The sequence below is a fragment of the Tachysurus fulvidraco genome, chromosome 18, assembly GCF_022655615.1.
Source record: "Tachysurus fulvidraco isolate hzauxx_2018 chromosome 18, HZAU_PFXX_2.0, whole genome shotgun sequence".
Lineage (NCBI taxonomy): Eukaryota > Metazoa > Chordata > Actinopteri > Siluriformes > Bagridae > Tachysurus > Tachysurus fulvidraco.
In genome coordinates, this window is record NC_062535.1 from 18,000,620 (window position 1) to 18,019,208 (window position 18,589).

General features: G+C 38.8%; 2 protein-coding genes across 2 annotated transcripts; both read right to left on the reverse strand.

Moving 5' to 3' along the window:
* Positions 1 to 416: 416 nt before the first annotated feature.
* LOC125139395 (B-cell receptor CD22-like) lies at positions 417 to 7,427 on the reverse strand. Its single transcript, XM_047803070.1, has 7 exons — positions 7,090 to 7,427; positions 5,480 to 5,731; positions 1,448 to 1,705; positions 1,110 to 1,358; positions 887 to 971; positions 757 to 802; positions 417 to 645 (listed from the first exon to the last, which is right to left on the reverse strand). Exons 1-7 carry the CDS (start codon positions 7,166 to 7,168, stop codon positions 499 to 501), a joined length of 1,116 nt encoding a protein of 371 aa, XP_047659026.1. The 5' UTR covers positions 7,169 to 7,427; the 3' UTR covers positions 417 to 498.
* A 7,574-nt stretch (positions 7,428 to 15,001) lies between these two features.
* Positions 15,002 to 17,582, reverse strand: LOC125139445 (B-cell receptor CD22-like). Its single transcript, XM_047803619.1, has 4 exons — positions 17,254 to 17,582; positions 15,783 to 16,040; positions 15,436 to 15,693; positions 15,002 to 15,351 (listed from the first exon to the last, which is right to left on the reverse strand). Exons 2-4 carry the CDS (start codon positions 15,991 to 15,993, stop codon positions 15,077 to 15,079), a joined length of 744 nt encoding a protein of 247 aa, XP_047659575.1. The 5' UTR covers positions 15,994 to 16,040; positions 17,254 to 17,582; the 3' UTR covers positions 15,002 to 15,076.
* Positions 17,583 to 18,589: the final 1,007 nt, after the last annotated feature.

The window sequence follows — 18,589 nt, forward strand, 5'->3', positions numbered from 1 at the left end:
TATACACACAGCACTTCCCATGCCCAAGTCAAAGAAGCTGGAGTGATGTGATGTACATGCCCTTGCTTCTTGCTTGTCACGCTGTGCTTCATCACATGATCTCCTTAGCCAAACGATTGGAGTGATTTCACACACACTTTCAGACTCCTCTTCCGTAATAATTCTTCCCGTAACACCAGTTATATTCTGTTTCTGATGTTGCTGAGTTTCCCACTTCAGTGAGGAGCTCTCTATTCATTATCTGTTTCAGGTTTCATTGTTTCTTAGATGTTTCTAAACAACTGAAAGCAAAAATTAAAAAAAAAAAAAAATCAGAACCATCAGAAATGTGTGGTAAAGCATTTTACTTACATTTATTTACATCTGTCATCACCACACACACTCTGATATATGATCACTAATTTTACTGATTAATAAATTAATATGAAATTACCTTTGGAGTTACAGCTGTGTATTGTAGCACATCTTCATATAAAACATTTATTATCAAATTAGTATTTAATCTAGTGGTGGTTTTGGGATAAACCTCACTGCAATATTCCCATAGTCAGAGGATGTGGGAGAGTCAGCATGAGAACTGGGATGAGGAATCTGTAACATCTCGAGATTTTGGTAAATGTCATCTTTAGCACTCGACCCAGTGTTCTACAGAGAGGAGAAGTGGCGAACATGAGCAGGTTCTACTGAAGATTTACAGGTAGCCAGTATTATTATAAACAAAGCAGCCACCTGATGGACATTTCTGGAATAACTTACCTGATTGTCACCTTTATCTGCCTTCCTCTTCTTCTGTCTCTTGCTTCTGATCACACAAAGTCAAATATTTACCCACCATCAGCATCTTCAGAGTCATTAGTGATAAATTTATCAGCACAAATATTCTCACCTCAGCCAGAAGAGTGCAGAGAGAAGAGCTGCAAGCCCAAAAGGTCCGAGTCCAACAGCCACATACACAATCACAATCACAGTACCTGCTGGTACACACACACACACACACACGCGCGCGCACACACACACACACACACACAGATTTCATTCAAAATCTCACCCACAGCACATAATGTAGAACAGAGCAGTGATCACACAGCAATGAAAAATCATCACCTCACCATTAATAGTGACAGACACTGCAGCTGATCTCTCAGAGCCGTGTTTATTCTGAGCCTCACAGTAATACTGTCCACTCTGTACAGCTCTATAACTCTGTCCAGATCCTACAGGTGATGATTCATTCACCTTAAACCAGGTGTAGTTCTGCACAGGTGGGTTAGCATCACTGCTACAGGTCAGAGTCACTGAACTGTCCTCCACTATCTCACCAGAGGGACTGATAGACACTGAGACATTCTTTGGAGGATCTAAAATGAACAGAATGATAACACGTTAAAGTAAATAATGTGAGTTTTATTTCTAATTATCTATGAGGAAATCTTCAGCTTTAACTTACACAGAATATTCAGAGTCACACTGTTGGAGTCCTGATGTCCGACTTCATTACTACATTTGCACTTGTACTCTCCACTGTCCTCAGGGCTGATCTTGGAGATGTTGTAGGTCTTTTCATTTCCTACTGATGTCTTCCCCTTAAACCAGGTGTAGTTCTGTACAGGTGGGTTAGCATCACTGCTACAGGTCAGAGTCACTGAACTGTCCTCCACTATCTCACCAGAGGGACTGATGGACACTGAGACTTTCTTTGGAGGATCTAGAGAGTTCCATGACCAGAGTGAGGAAAGCAGTTAATGGTCATAATTAATGCTTTTTTTGTCATTTGAATGCAGTTTTTAACTATTTTTTCTGCCCCTTTTTTCATTAATACATTTGGCTATATATATATATAATATATATATATATATATATATATATTATATTATATATATATATATATATATATATATTTTAATCTTTATTATCTGGATAAATCAGAGACACCTTTCTGTAAATGGCTGTATTTCTTTCCGTTGGTGTGAGAATGGGATTCGACAGATATTTTATCAAATTTTCTGAAGTTCTTAGAACTAAAATTAAAACTCTTTCAACATGAAAATCACACAGATCAATAATAATATTATTAACTCCAATGCCACAATAACAAATCACCAGGGGCAGGTTGAGAGTCTGGAGCTTGAATGACTGCAGAGAAAAGCAAACTCGGCTTTTTTGCAGAGTAGCTTCAGGCGGATGTTCCTCGTGGACAGCGATACCTTCTGACCTACTTGGCAGGACGGAGTGGATGAACAACGAGTATCTGCTGCCCTTTTGTTTCTTCTAATGGCTCCCTCTAATTGAAGACGAGTTCCATACCCTCTCACTCTCACGGAACCAATAGCCGATAGACGGAACATCTGTAGGTTCATCCGACCAGTGAATGAAACAGTGAAACAGTGAAGTGATATACGGCTAAGTAAAGTGACCCATACTCAGAATTTAACCCATCCAATGTGCACACACAGCAATGAACACACACAGCGTGAACACACACCTGGAGCAGTGGGCAGCCATTTATGCTGCGGCACCCGGCGAACAGTTGGAGGGGTTTGGTGCCTTGCTCAAAGGCACCTCAGTTGTGGCCGGCCTGAGACTCGAACCCACAACCTTCGGGTTACGTGTCAGACTCTCTAACCATTAGGTCACGACTGAAAGGTGGCTGGTAGCAGAGAACACACTGGAAAGGCATTAAGCCAGTAGTTTGTTGTCTCAGGGAGTTCTGTGCATACTCACACCATGGGAGGTACTGACCCCAGGTGTCCTAATGGAGCTGACAGAAAGCTCGGAGGAACTTACTGCTCAGTCTGACCATTAGATTGGGGATGATTTCTGGAGGATAGCCTGATGGCCACACCTAGGCCTTGGAAGAAAGACTTCCAGACTCTTTAGGTGAATTGGATACCACAATCAGACACAATGTCTTCAGGAATACCAAAATACCTGAAAACCTGCTCGAAGAGGAGTCCTGCAGTTTCCATTGCCGTGGGGAGGCCTTTGAGGGTGATTAACCTGATTTAGAGAAACGGTCAACCACAATGAAAATGCAGGTCTTACCCTCAGAGGCAGGCAGATCTGTGGCGAAATCGACCCTTGTGACCATGGACGGTTGGGAATGGGAAGACGATGAAGTTTACCAGTGGGTAGATCATGAGGTGTCTTGGTGGTGGCACAGACTGAGCAGCCTAAAACGAACCTCCTGACATCTTGGGCCATCTCAGGCCACCAGAACTTCTCCTGGAGGAGTGAGAGGGTACGACTAATGCCAGGGTGACCAGTGCCAACAGAGGTATGTATTTGGTTGATGAGGGGCATGCTCATCATTCTTGGACATTCTGGTGGTGGGTGGACAGTATTTTCCCCTTCAAGTGTCCACTGAATGGGACTGACGATCATGGAGGATGGAAAGATTGTTTCTGTTCGGTCAGATACTTCGTCAAGCGTGTGGATGCGGGATAAAGCAACAGTTTTCTTGTTCTTCACTCCTGAAAACACTCACCAGTAGGTGATGGTGAAGTATGGTGAAGTGATGGTTGATGAGCAAGAACAGGGCCCATCAAGCTTGAAGAGGGTTCAACCTTTTAGCGTCTTGGAGATATAGTAGATTCTTGTGATCCGTGAAAACTGTGAATGGGGATTTGGTGCCCTCTAACCAGTGTCTCCATTCTTCGAGGGCAAGTTTTATGGCCAGGAGTTCACGGTTGCCTATTTCATAATTGACCTCTGCCAGGGTGAACTTGCGGGAGAAGTAGGCGCATGGATGGAGTACCTGGGTTTTACTGTGAGGTTGTGAAAGAACTGCCCTGTCACCTGTAGTGGATGCATCGACTTTTACCATGAAGGGAAGTTGTGGATTGGGATGAGGACTGGAGCCTGGGTGAAGGCTTCTTTCAGCTTTTCAAAAGCTGTTGTAGCTAAGGGGACCAGCACAGAGATTTCGGTTTGCCTCAGAGGAGTGAGGTGAGGGGTGTGACTATGAGGCTGAAGTTGTGGATATACCGTCTGTAGAAGCTAGCAAATCCCAGAAAGCGTTGAAGCTCCTTGATGGTGTTTGGAGTTGGCCAGTTCTGAACAGCTTGTACCTTCCCCTCATCCATAGAATTTCCGGATGATGACACCTCATAACCTAAAAAGGCTATCTGGGAGCCATGGAACTCACACTTTTCAGCTTTGAGGTACAAATGGTGTTCCCGGAGCTTCCTTAGGACTTCAGTGATGTTGGATATGTTCCGGTAAAGAATTGGAAAAGATGAGGAGATCCCCGATATAGATGATCACAACTGATTCAGGAAGTCCCGGAACACATGGTGCATGAGTGCTGAAAGACAGATGGCACGTTTACTAAGCCATACGGCATCACTAAATATTCATAGTGGCCTATCGGGGTCACAAATGCTGTCTTCCACTCATCCCCAGAGCGGATTCTGACCAGGTTGTACGCACTTTTTAGATTGTTAGTTTTTAGTTGTTCCAGGGCAGCTGGGACGAGGGGAAGGGAGTAGCGGAAATTGGTGGTGATACTGTTGAGTAATCGGTAGTCAATACATGGTCGGAGGCCTCCGTCCTTCTTGGCTACAAAGAAGAAGCTGGATGCGGCTGGAGAGGTAGATAGACAGATATAGCCTTAAGAGCCTCTTGAATGTACTATTCCATGGCCTTTTGTTCAGGAATAGAGAGCGGGCAGATCCATCCCCTTGGAACTGGTTCACCTGGTTAGAGATCAATCGCACAATCCCATGGCCTATGAGGTTGTAGCTGCACAGCACTCTTGGGACAGAATATGTCAGCATACTCCTCATATTGGACTGGAATCCTGGAGGGAATATTCTGGTGAGGGCTTTCAATGGAAGTGGTACATACTCGTACTCTGGATATTGATGGCCTATGTCGTAAAGGCAGTTGAGGGAAACAGGTCGACACACAGTGAGAACCACCTCTTCACCTCACCGGTTTCCCAAGAGAGCTCCGGGTGGTGTTGTATAAGCCACGGCTGCCCGAGGATGATATCCAAGGACCTGGTGACTCCGTGACACACACATGAATTCCACTTTTCATAAACCAAAAATCAAATAAAATATTTGCTCTAATTATCACTCTATTTCCCTAATCAACACAAAAATGAAATTGCTTCAAGAATTATTAATAGATTCAGTTAATACAACAATAATAGAACAATTTTTTATTGTAAGTATTAATATTGACAACAAATAGAATTTGAAATATGTATTTAAATATAAGAGGATTTGGGTCTTCCCGCATTTACTTTAATGACAGTTTGCACTCGAGTTGGCATGGACTCCACAAGTTTTTTATAAAACATACTGATAACATTTTAGATCAAATCTATGGGACTGTCATCTGATCTCAGGCTTCAAGCTATGAATGTCAGTCAATGTCATTTTGTATTTTCTTTACTTTCACCAGTACTTTATTTTGTTTTCCTTTATTAACTATCAGGATATAAAGTATATATAAGAAGGTAAATAAAGCTCACATCTGACTCTGAGTGTTTGAACAGGAGAGTGGAGATGTTCATATCCTCTTACAGCACAGCTATAACTGCCTGCATCCTCACTGCTGACCGACTGCAGACGGACTTCATTGTCCTTGTTGGTCTTTGTGGTTAAATCTCTGCTGTTTTTGTACCAGATGAATGTTGGATCAGTCAGACTGCAGGTGGTTTTACAGGTCAGAACGACTGATTGTCCTTCTGTCACTTCTGCAGGAGCGATCTGAAGATCAAGATCTTAAACAAAGAGAGAAACGTTAAATCATGAAAGTCGTCCTGAAGCCAGTAGAGCGTCTACTTCTAAAACTCTGCTCTCAAAGTGGTTTTCTATCTGGAGACTAGTCACTATTTACCAGCCCCTTAATGATCAGATCAATCAGACAAAACACTTTGTACTTTGACAGAAAAACCTTGACATGTAGCAGTATAAATGTTTCAAGGACTCTTCAGTAAGAACCTTTTGCAGTAAGAACATTATCTTAGTCTTCATTAAAAAGGTACCACAAGCAAAACATTTCCCCAAAACAGTTCTGTGTAGGAATATAAAAATAATAGATAGTAATAGTTAGTCCATAGTTAATATTATGAACTACACCATGTGTTACTCTGCTAGCGACACTTGAATGAAACAGGTAAGTGATTACATACATCCACTAGCTTGGGACCAGCTTAACGTTTAGAGATGTGTGAATGAAAACAGACAATAAACAGGCAGAAACCGAAAGCAGGATTATTGTGAATAAAATCAAGAAAAACAAGAAAGAAACAGAAGCAAGGCTTGTGTCAGACATCAATGATACAGACACGACTTAAAAAAGGAACAACGAGCATGGGCACAGAGGGAGAATAATTCAGCAGAACCATCATTAAGGAAAGAACCATCATCATCAGCCTCATGGAAAAAAGAGCAAGGTGAAATGAACAAAACATCTTATTTTCAGACTAACAGAAGAAATTCTGTAAAACAACGGATGGCAAACAACACAAAACCACTGTGTGTGTGTGGAAGTGTGGCTGTGGTCGAGTGCTGGTTTGTGAATAGAGGGCAGTGAGCGGTAAGGTTTATACACCTGTGGAGATTTGTGTTAATAACTGTTATCTGTTGCAGTGAGCTGTGGCAAGGACGGAAGTGTGTGTGTGTGTGTATGTGTGTGTGCGCGTGTGTGTGTTTATGTGTGTGTGTGTGTGTGTGTGTGTGTGTGTGTGTGTGTGTGTGTCTGTAGAGACATAATGTGTGGACTGAAAATTGAACTATAAAAATAAATAAAGGTTAAATAACGATCTCCAATCCTGCCTCTAGTTTCCTCTTTCCCTGAACCCTCCAAACACGCTACACTGTGATCGGTAATGAAGCCACTACTGAGTGTCCACTTACTTTCTGTCTAATTGTGTAGTATTTTAAACATTTATAATGTTTTGGTTGAAAAGTGAGCTTGTGGTGGTGGTCTTTCTTTAAAATAAATAGTGTTTGGTTTGAGATGTTTTCTAATGTAGTGAAAATTATAAGTGTAGAAAATAAAAATTAAAGACAAAGTGCTGCTTAAGGGTCCAAATAAATTCTGATGTAATTATATAAAAAAGATGCTTTTCTTTACCTGTAACACTGAGTGTAACTCCAGGTTCACCCAGGTATGTTTCTTTTTCTTCATCTGTTATGATTCTGAAGCAGTACATCTGTTCATCTGTTTTCTTCACATCACTCAGTCTGAGGGGGAAGTGATTCTGTACATCTGTTAAATACGTCACTCTGCCTGAGTAACCTGGTTCATTATACAGATCAGTCGGCTCTTTACCGGGTTTACTGGGTTAATTAACCAAAACCTCTTTGTCACTGTAAGACGTGGTGGGTGTGTGTAAGTGACGTTCATAATCACTGTAGATCCTTTTAAAACACAGAGCTTAAGTTGGCTGTATTTCACACTCCATTCATTCCCAAGAGCTTCTGAAACATGATAGATAAAAGAGGTGATTAGAGATTATTATTACTATCCTGAACCCCATCAAACACTCAGTTCCCTTTCGAGGGAACTCGACTCTGCGGCAGTGCTGACGCTATGGTTACGCTTCTGTGAGGAAGTTGTGTCTGAAGATCTGTGTGCACACACGCCATTTTAATGGCTCTGGAAGGACATGTGACGGAGTGATTACGTGCCAGCAAGTCCATATAAGGGCATCTACGTCACACTACACCAGCTTCTTTGTCTTCAGAAAGCACTCTGCGTATGTGTGTCAATTGTTTGTCCTGTCTATCTAGTGCAGGGAGAGAAAAAATATATATTTTAGGTAAAGCTAGGTGAGAAAACAATAATATGTTGCAAACTAAGCATTTTAAGAGATGCGTGCATCCGTGCCCCACTTTATTACAGTGGACGACACGCAGTCTCTTTGCGTTGTTTGTTTGGTAGAGGTGCATGCCCGGTCGGCTCTCGAGGGAGCCGGCCTCGTGCATTGTGAGGGATTCCCTCCGCATACTCTCCGGTCTCGACTGGCTGTATCTTTCAGCTTCAGCTGCGCCTCGTTGTTCGGGTCCCGTGTCTGCCGAGGTGGTGTGGTGGCTTCGATCACAGGGTTCACAGGTTGAGTTAGCGGAAATGGAGCAAGAGACAGGTTTTTACCTTTCTCTTTCCCTCTCATCTAATTCCGTTCACTCGGTTTCGGTTTTTGGGAGCTTGCGCTGCGATTTCAAGTCAAGTCACTTTTATTGTCACATAAACACAGCACATGTGCCTTAGTGAGTGAAATTCTTATGAGTGAACTCTAGAAATCGCAGAACAATTTACATACAGTAATTAAACAGAAATTAAGAACAGCTTAAGAACAGTTTACATATGGGTGAAAATGTGCAAAATGCTCAATACCAAGTGAAATGTGTAAATGTGAAAAAGATGCAATATGCTCGTACATAGTCAGTACACACATAGTGTACTATTAGACATATTTACAATGCACTACACATTATATACATTATGTACGTTTTATATATAACTTCAGGCCACAGGCCACCTTCATGCAGGCGGCTGGCGTTTTTCTCTGCATAGAGCACTAAAACTAACACAGCCTACAGCATACTTCCGCAACATGGTATGCTACACACTGCACTCTAACTTCAACAGTTCAACACTGGACTACACCAACACTGCATTCATACTGCATTTATACACACTGGACTATACACACACACACACACACTCATTTAATTTAATATAATAATGGATATATATATATATATATATATATATATATATATATATATATATATATATATATATATATATTCTGTACATACTGTGTATAATGTGTAGTGCATTGTAAACTGTGTGTACTGACTATGTATGAGCACATTGCATCTTTTCCACATTTGCACATTTCACCTGGTAATGAGCATTTTGCACATTTTTCACCTGTATGTAAATTGTTCTTAATTTCTGTTTCTTAACTACTGTATGTGAATGGTTCTGCAATTTCTGGAGCTTGTTCCCAAGAATTTCACTCACCATGGCACATGGTGACTTGACTTGACAACAGGAGACTCTTTAAACATTTACAGAAATTTTAATAAATAACTGTACTGGAACATTCAAAAGCTACAAATGAAAATATGTGCATGAATTCACTGATACCAGCTCTGTTCAAAGCAGATAATAAATGATTCAAATGTGTTTAATTGTCATGCACTAATTACAGATTAATAGATTTAGCAGAATCTGTTATTTGAAGGAGAGATTTTCTAAACACATCTAAAGTTAAACACAGTACATTAAAATAAAGTTAAACATGAAGGCAGGTCAAAATAACCTCACTTTAAAGTTTGCATGTGTTTCTATGGACTGAAAGTGATTTATTCCTGTGCATGAGCATGTTTGTATATTTAGAACTACCCCTGAGCTGAAACCCCTAGTGGTAGGAAAGTGTAATGACAGTAAACTGATTATAAATAGGCTTCAGCAGATGACTGTGCTCTTGATGGAAAGTTTTTGTATTCTGCAACTTCTTTCTTTTATCCTGCTCTTCATTAGCATTATAACTAGTCTATGATGTTATGTAAATATATGATCATGGAGTATTAGGACAAACAGCAGTGATTATGATAGTAGCTGCTTCATTAATGTCAGTTGATGCATCACAATTCATCCTCTTACAGTCTACTGTGCACTTAAACTACTACAATTACACAGAATTGAGTGTGTAGTAAGAACCATGTTTGGTTTAATTTGGCAAAGAAAAATGTCACACAACCAAAATATCTCAATATAATCTCATGATACCTAAAAACATTTTTGTGTTACATGATATGTGTCACAATAAAAATGCCTTTGTACTGTATGTTCTGCCTCCACAGTGCCTACATGACCCTCGTGTTCAACAGCCAAATAGCAAAGAAAGAAAAGTGTGAGTTAAAGAGTGTGTGCTTAAGAGGTTTGATGATGATGTTTTGCATAAACACATTATTTGCTTTAATTTCTGAATTAGTCACTTAAACAAGCTGCATTTTTACCACCAACACCACAATACATCAGATATAACTGATCACAATATTAATATTTGAGCTCATATGTGATAATTAAAAGTTGCTAAACATAATGAAATGAGACGTGAATTTAAGTATTTTGAACAGCAAACCTGTCAATGTTCAGGAAATGTAGATATTAGATTAATGAGAGAAATTAGCCATTAAATATATGAAGTTTTTTATTACCGTAACTTTTACATCGTGTCCAACAACTGAGCAGAAAATAAAGTGTGAAGAGGAGTGTGTGTGATTAACAAGTGTTGCTGTTGTCTTCCTTCTCTTTCTGCTGAAGTCACTTCCTATAAAATGAAGAAAATATGAAAGAAAATATTTTCTTCATCTGTTCAAGTAAAATATAATAAAAGAAATGCTGAAAATATTATTACTTTTTTATTAATCTATTCAGCTTCATGACTGAATGATATCCTCTACTATAAAGTACTATTTGTAACAGAATTGTCACCATTTCCTTCTTCTTTATGCTACAACTGTGGGTTTACATTGTCAGTTACATTCAGAGCACGTCTATTAAAAAGCTGCTTTTATTTAAAAACCGAGAAAGGAAAGCGCTTAGCTTGTGACGCCAACATGCTCAGCACATCCTGTGTGTAATCATGCTAGCTAGTTCAAGTCATGCATCTTTGCTGACATTTACTTCATTAACTCGTGATGTTTTTGTATTGTGTACTTGTATATTTAATACCACAGCTTAATTACTGCTGAAAAAAATGGATCACAACACAATGGTTCTCTAAAAGCCTATAAAAACTAGAACAATTCTCAGATGTTATTAAAGAGAGCAGGGTGTGATAGCATGAGAATAAACACAGTTCATGTTCTGTGTACAGAGTCGTCTTAACAACCTCAGTCTATGTGTGTCAAACTGTTTAACTGTAAAACAAGAGCTAAAACACGCTCTGAAAACGTTCCCATCCTTTTAACACATAGAACGTTTATGGCAGGGATGTTTATGGCAGGAACATTTGTGGTAGGATTGTTTATAGTAGGGACATTTCCTCCTGTTCTCTCTCTCCCTAGTCTGACACACAGAATTTACCATGAAAGCACATATAACAATCATGATATTTAAAATTTCCACTACACGAGGCACATAGAAAGTAAGGGGCTTGAGCCGAACTGTTTTAAATGGGCGCCAACATCACAAATGATAAAGGAGTCCAACAAGGCAACAAACACTCACAATAAACTTTCTCTCTTTTTTTTAAAATTTTCTCTCTCTCTCTTTCTCTCTCTCTCTCTCTCTCTCTCTCTCTCTCTCTCTCTCTCTCTCTCTCTCTCTCTCTCACACTCTCACACACACACACACATTAATAAATGGAAATTGAGTAAATACATTGTATTTGGTTAAATTGTGTTCAGTGATCCTTACGAAACACAACAACACCCCAATTATTCTATTTCGGTAGGGGGTTGGAGATGTCACTTTTGCCTGTCTTCAAAATGTGAGAATCCTGTGATGATGATCTTTATGTTTTACCTTTTCTGTAGCTTGGAACCAGAACAAGTATTGAGAGGGGCAGGTCCTCCACCCAGGGGTGCAAAATGGGGTATGCAATACATGCAGTACTTTGGGGAGGCAAAAATCATTTAGATAAAAGATTATTTAGAAAATAACTTCATACATAATGAAAAACTTATTTGTTAGAAAGGAAAAAACTTTAGCATTTGAAATCCATTAAAAGAATTATGTAAACAAACCGACATAAGTCTGTCATAGTCAAATGATAAAAAATAGATCATCAAGGAGCGAAGCATTCTGGATCACAGAACAGAGGGAAAAAAGAGGGAAAAGAATAAAAAAACAGCCAAACACAATATCAGAAACCATTGGAGGTGGTGTGAGTAAATTACCACATCCAGATGTAATTTAATAGTTCCACTGACTTGACAAACCTTTTTATTTCTATGTACATGGTTAAAAATGTCTTAAAGACCTGATCAGCTACCTTGTAGTTTTTAATACTATACATCTTTTCATTGGGAGACGTTGATCAACACTGATCTTGCAAACCTCACAGTAAACAGGCACTTCTGTTCATTCTGTTAGAAGTTAATATTTCCAATTCTGAACTACATTCATTTCAGTATTTTTTAAACAGTTCAGTGAGTAAAGAAAATTCACATACTGAACCCAAATACTCCACATTACTTTAGTCTTCACCATCACAGCTTGAGTAGGAAGTGTTGAATTGTGCTGAAGTGTAGCATCTGTTTTGTGTAGCATCTGTTTTTGTGTAGCCTAGCATCTGTTCACTGTAGCATCTGTTCTGTGTAGCATGTGTTCTGTGTAGCATCTGTTCTGCCACAAGGGCCAGTCGTGAACACTTATTTTCTAAGCTCTACTCATACTTTTCACACTGTTTTCACTCAGAATTGTGTATCACCTACATCACACAGGTGTGTGTGTGAGTTGTGTGGAGAAGATTTTTCAGTGGATACACTCAACACTGAAAGTAAAAACACTGCAGTTATACAGAACATCAGAACTAGAAATAACCACAAATGAAGGTAATTAAATTCAGTACTGAATATTTAAGCTGCTGTATTGACAATACACTATTATACTAAATAAAATACTTCAATACTCTTTATTATATTAGAATACTGAGTATTATACTACTGTAGTATTATGCTAGTGTATAATATACCGTAATCATAATTGTGTAATGCTTACTATGATTCTGTAATACGGAATATAATACTGCAATTCTGAATATAATGATATAATATAGGACACGATACTGTAATATTAAATATAATAAGTGTAAAGATTAATTTTTTAACACTTTATATTGCTATATTGCAAAATATGAAAAAAATATGAAAAAAGTCCATACTTTCTGACAACAGATTTTTATTTACTAATGAAAGTATGTTTTATAAAATGAAAGTTTAGAGAGATTACATGTGTGTAAAACTGTTCTTTCCACGTGACTGAGAGAAATGAACTCAACAGCTCCTCCTTCAGGACAAAGGAGTCACAGCAGGAGAACCACTATGACTGTACAGGACTATTAACACTGTTATACAGTACACCACATGATGAAGTAAAAGAACAATATATATTTACATAGTTTATTATAAATACTTCAAATGAATGGCCTCATTTAAACAGTCTATGTAAAATAACTTAATACTAACTTAATTCTGAACTTTAAACTTTATATTCTGTTTCAATATTTATGTGAAGCTGCTTTGAGACAATGTGAATTGTTTAAGCTCTTCACAAATAAATTGAATTGAATTAATGCACCAGTGTAAACATGATAAACACTATACACATACTGAATATTACACTGAATATTGTAAATCAGATTCAAAACGAGCAGAAAACACAAAATAGTCCAAAATTAACAGAACAGCAAAACTAGCAAGTAAACTTAACTCTAAAATCTAAAAGATATGTAAAAAAATGTATATATATATTAAAAATGTAAAGTCTTTTTTGAAAGGAAAAAAATATATGAAATCTTTATGTAGAGGTTATATATTTTTATATACCCATTTTCTTGTCTTTGGATTCTGAGCTCAGATGCAGAGTTTATACCGAGTCATCTTTATATAACAGAACTGACTGGATATGCTGTTAAATATTTACACGTATCCAATATTCTCTACTTATCATGGTTTGAGATTTGAGTGGTTTTTAATCCAACAAGTGTCCAGAAGACTTCAGACGTCTTTCAACCTAGGTTTAAAGCTAACACTAGCGTACTGAACCTCCACCTCCTCAGAAGCTGAAGCTTTCACTGCAGAAGTCTCAGCAGTCCTGGGATCAACTGCCCTCTGATGTACAACACTCGCATACAGAACTTCATCCTGATTGGCTGAGGCTGAATCAGATACGGTGTTGTCTGGATTTGTCACTGCTATGTTTTCATAAAGATTCTCCTGAGGTGGGGAACATGACATCCAGAGGTGGGTAGAGTAGCTAAACATTTTACTCCAGTACAAGTTAAAACTACTTACAAAAACATTTCCTCAAGTAACAGTAAAAGTAGAAATGTTCACAGTTAATTGAGTAAGAGTAATAAAGTAATCAGTGAGAAGACTATTCAAGTAAATGTAAGACAGTAAATGTATATATTTTGTCTGCTATATCTGCTTCTAGCTGCTACACTGTAAAAGAGAACAGGAAGTGGCTTGTGTCATGGATGTTAAAGGAAATTAATTTCCATTGGGGTTGTAACAGTAACTCACAAACCTGCTGCTGATTATTTCCCTACAACAGAAACAAAGTGTTTAAAAAGTCTATAAAGGATATTCAAATACAAGTATTTATTTACCTGATTTAAACTTTGGCCAGCTGTTGAACCAGTTTTCTTTTTCCTGTTGAAAACGAAATATAATATTTCCATTAGTCCTGTCACGGTAAACAGTAAACTTAGACTGCCTGGACTGAGAAGCACTGATCCTCACACCACAAGGACTGAAGCAAACAATTCTACAGAAAGTCTCTGTAACATTACAAGTTATCTTCACTGGAACTAAGAGGCCCAAACACTGTTCCAGCATGATACTGTCCCTATGCACAAGGCCACTGAGCTCCATGAAGACATGCTTTGAAGAACTCGAGTGTCCTGCACTGAGCCCTGACTCTGACTCAATCTCACTGAACACCTTTGGGAAGAACTGGAAATGGAGTCTCCTCAACATCTCCACATCAGAGTCTGATCTCATTAATGATCTTTAGCTGAATGAACACTAATCCCCACAGACACAATCCAACATCTAGTGGAGAACTTTCCAGGAGAGAAGAGTGGAGCTGATTATAACAGAAAAGGGAATAAATCTGGAATCTGGAACTGTGTTTACTGGGAAAATATTTAAACACAGATCTGTACAACAGAAAAGTCTTTTTGACTCCACTTTTTATAATAAGGTGAAAATATTCTGTAATTTCTTACCTTATAGACAGGAAGGTGACAGTTAGACAAATACACACAACCAGAACAACACCAAGACCTGCGTATACACCTGAGCTCAGGGAGTCTGTGTGGATGATAATGTAATAAATATCAGTGTTAAATATTTATTAGTTTGTTTCTCATTTATAGATTTACATCATCACCCTCACCATTAATAGTGACAGACACTGCAGCTGATCTCTCAGAGCTGTGTTTATTCTGAGCCTCACAGTAATACTGTCCACTCTGTACAGCTCTGTAACTCTGTCCAGATCCTACAGGTGATGATTCTTTCACCTTAAACCAGGTGTAGTTCTGTACAGGTGGGTTAGCATCACTGCTGCAGGTCAGATTCACTGAACTGTCCTCCACTATCTCACCAGAGGGGCTGACGGACACTGAGACGTTCTTTGGAGGATCTAAAATGGACAGGATGATAACACTTTAAATAATGTGAGTTCTATCTCTGATTGTCTGTGAGGAGATCTTCAGCTTTTACTTACACAGAACATTCAGAGTCACACTGTTGGAGTACCGATGTCCGACTTCATTACTGCTCTTGCACTTGTACTCTCCACTGTCCTCAGTGCTGATCTTGGAGATGATGTATGTATTTTCCTTTCCTACTGATGCCATCCCCTTAAACCATGTGTAGCTCTGTACAGGTGGGTTAGCATCACTGCTGCAGGTCAGATTCACTGAACTGTCCTCCACTATCTCACCAGAGGGGCTGACGGACACTGAGACGTTCTTTGGAGGATCTAAAATGGACAGGATGATAATACTTTAAAGTAAATAATGTGAGTTCTATCTCTGATTGTTTGTGAGGAGATCTTCAGCTTTTACTTACACAGAACATTCAGAGTCACACTGTTGGAGTACCGATGTCCGACTTCATTACTGCTCTTGCACTTGTACTCTCCACTGTCCTCAGAGCTGATCTTGGAGATGCTGTATGTCTTTTCCTTTCCTACTGATGCCATCCCCTTAAACCAGGTGTAGGTCTGTACAGGTGGGTTAGCATCACTGCTACAGGTCAGAGTCACTGAACTGCCCTCCATTATCTCACCAGAGGGACTGATGGACCCTGAGACGTTCTTTGGATGATCTAGAGAGTTCCATGACCAGAGTGAGGAAAGCATTTCATGGTCATAATTAATGCTTTTTTCTGTCAATAATTAAATGCAGTTTATAACTATTATTTCTGCACCTTTTTTGATTATTACATTTGGCTCTATATTTTATTTGAATCTTTATTATTGGGATAAGTAAGAGACACCTTTCTGTAAACAGCTGTATTTCTTTCCTTTGGTGTCAGAATGGGATTCAATGGAGTTTTTATCTACTTTCATGTCATTCTTAGAATTAAAACTAAAACTGCAGATACAAATCACACAGATCAATAATAATATTGTTAACTCCAACACCACAATAACAAATCACCAGGGGCAGGTTGAGTTCCTGCTCAATTCTATAAGTATTTTAGGACAACAGTTCATTAGAATTACAGAAGAAATAAAGAAATGACCAGTGAATTTACCACCACACATGAATTCCACTTTCATAAACCAAAAAACAAATAAACTATTTGCTCTAATTATCACTCTATTTCACTAATCAACACAAATATGAAATTTCTTCCAGAATTAATTAATAGATTTATTTAATACAATAACACAACAATTTTGTAAGTACTAATACTGACAACAAATAGAATTTTAAATATGTATTTAAATATAAGAGGATTTGGGTCTTCCCCCATTTTGCTTTTATGACAGTTTGCACTCAACTCGACTGGCATGGACTCCACAAGAATTTTATAAAACATAATAATGTTTTAGATCAAATCTATGGGACTGTCATCTGATCAGCTATGGGACTGTCAGGCTTCAAGCTATGTCATAGTCATAGTCAATGTCATTTTGTGTTTTCTTTACTTGTCAGGATCTTGCCCGGACTTTGGCCACGTGCTTTTGTTTATGTTCTGTGTTCATGTGTCTGCCCCGCCCTTGTCTCTTCCTCCATGCCTCTGCATACATGTTCCTCACGTGTTTAATTTTGTTGTGTATTTAACCGTGCCATATTGCCTATTGCAGCGCGGAATACTCGTCTTATGTCGTCATCTCGTGTCTAATCCGGTATCGTCTGCGTCCTTGTTTTGAGTTTTTAGTTAATAAATCCTGTTTCTTTTTATGCTATCCTGCATTTGGGTCTGTTTCTCTCCCCGTGCCGCTGACATTACTTACACCAGTACTTTATTTTGTTTTCCTTTATTAACTATCATGTTATAAAGTATATATAAGAAGTTAAATAAAGCTCACATCTGACTCTGAGGGTTTGAACAGGAGAGTGGAGATGTTCATATCCTCTTACAGCACAGCTATAACTGCCTGCATCCTCACTGCTGACCGACTGCAGATGGACTTCATTGTTCTTGTTGGTCTTTGTGGTTAAATCTCTGCTGTTTTTGTACCAGATGAATGTTGGATCAGTCAGACTGCAGGTGGTTTTACAGGTCAGAACGACTGATTGTCCTTCTGTCACTTCTGCAGGAGCGATCTGAAGATCAAGATCTTAAACAAAGAGAGAAACGTTAAATCATGAAAGCTGTCCTGAAGCCAGTAGAGCGTCTACTTCTAAAACTCTGCTCTCAAAGCTTTTTTCTATCTGGAGACTAGTCACTATTTACCAGCCCCTTAATGATCAGATCAATCAGACAAAACACTTTGTACTTTGACAGAAACACCTTGACATATAGCAGTATAAATGTTTCAGTAAGAAACTTTTTCAGTAAGAACATTATCTTAGTCTTCACTAAAAAGGTACCACAAGCAAAACATTTCCCCAAAACAGTTCTGTGTAGGAATATAAAAAAAAAAGATAGTAATAGTTAGTCCATAGTTATGTACTACACCATGTGTTACTCTGCTAGCTACACTTGAATGGAACAGGTAATTGATTACATACATCCACTAGCTTGGGACCAGCTTAACGTTTAGAGATGTGTGAATGAAAACAGACAATAAACAGGCAGAAACCGAAAGCAGGATTATTGTGAATAAAATCATGAAAAACAAGAAAGAAACAGAAGCAAGGCTTGTGTCAGACATCAATGATACAGATACGACTTAAAAAAGGATGAACGAGCATGGGCACAGAGGGAGAATAATTCAGCAGAACCATCATTAAGGAAAGAACAATCATCATCAGCCTCATGGAAAAGAGATCAAGGTGAGATGAACAAAACATCTTATTTTCAGTCTAACAGAAGAAATTCTGCAAAACAACGGATGGCAAACAACACAAAACCACTGTGAGTGTGTGGAAGTGTGGGCGTGGTCGAGTGCTGGTTTTTTGAATAGAGGGCAGTGAGTGGTAAGGTTTATACACCTGTGGAGATTTGTGTTAATAACTGTTATCTGTTGCAGTGAGCTGTGGCAGAGACGGAAGAGGAAGAGTGTATGTGTGTGTGTGTGTGTGTGTGTGGAGACATAATTTGTGGAATGAAAAGTGAATTAATAAATAAAGGTTAAATAACGATCTCATAAGGGTTTTTCGAAAAACCCTTATGAGTAAAGTAAAATCAAGGTCCGTGACGACGCCCGGTAAGGCGCAACCGGGGCCCCGCCCTGGAGCCAGGCCCGTGGTTGGGGCTCG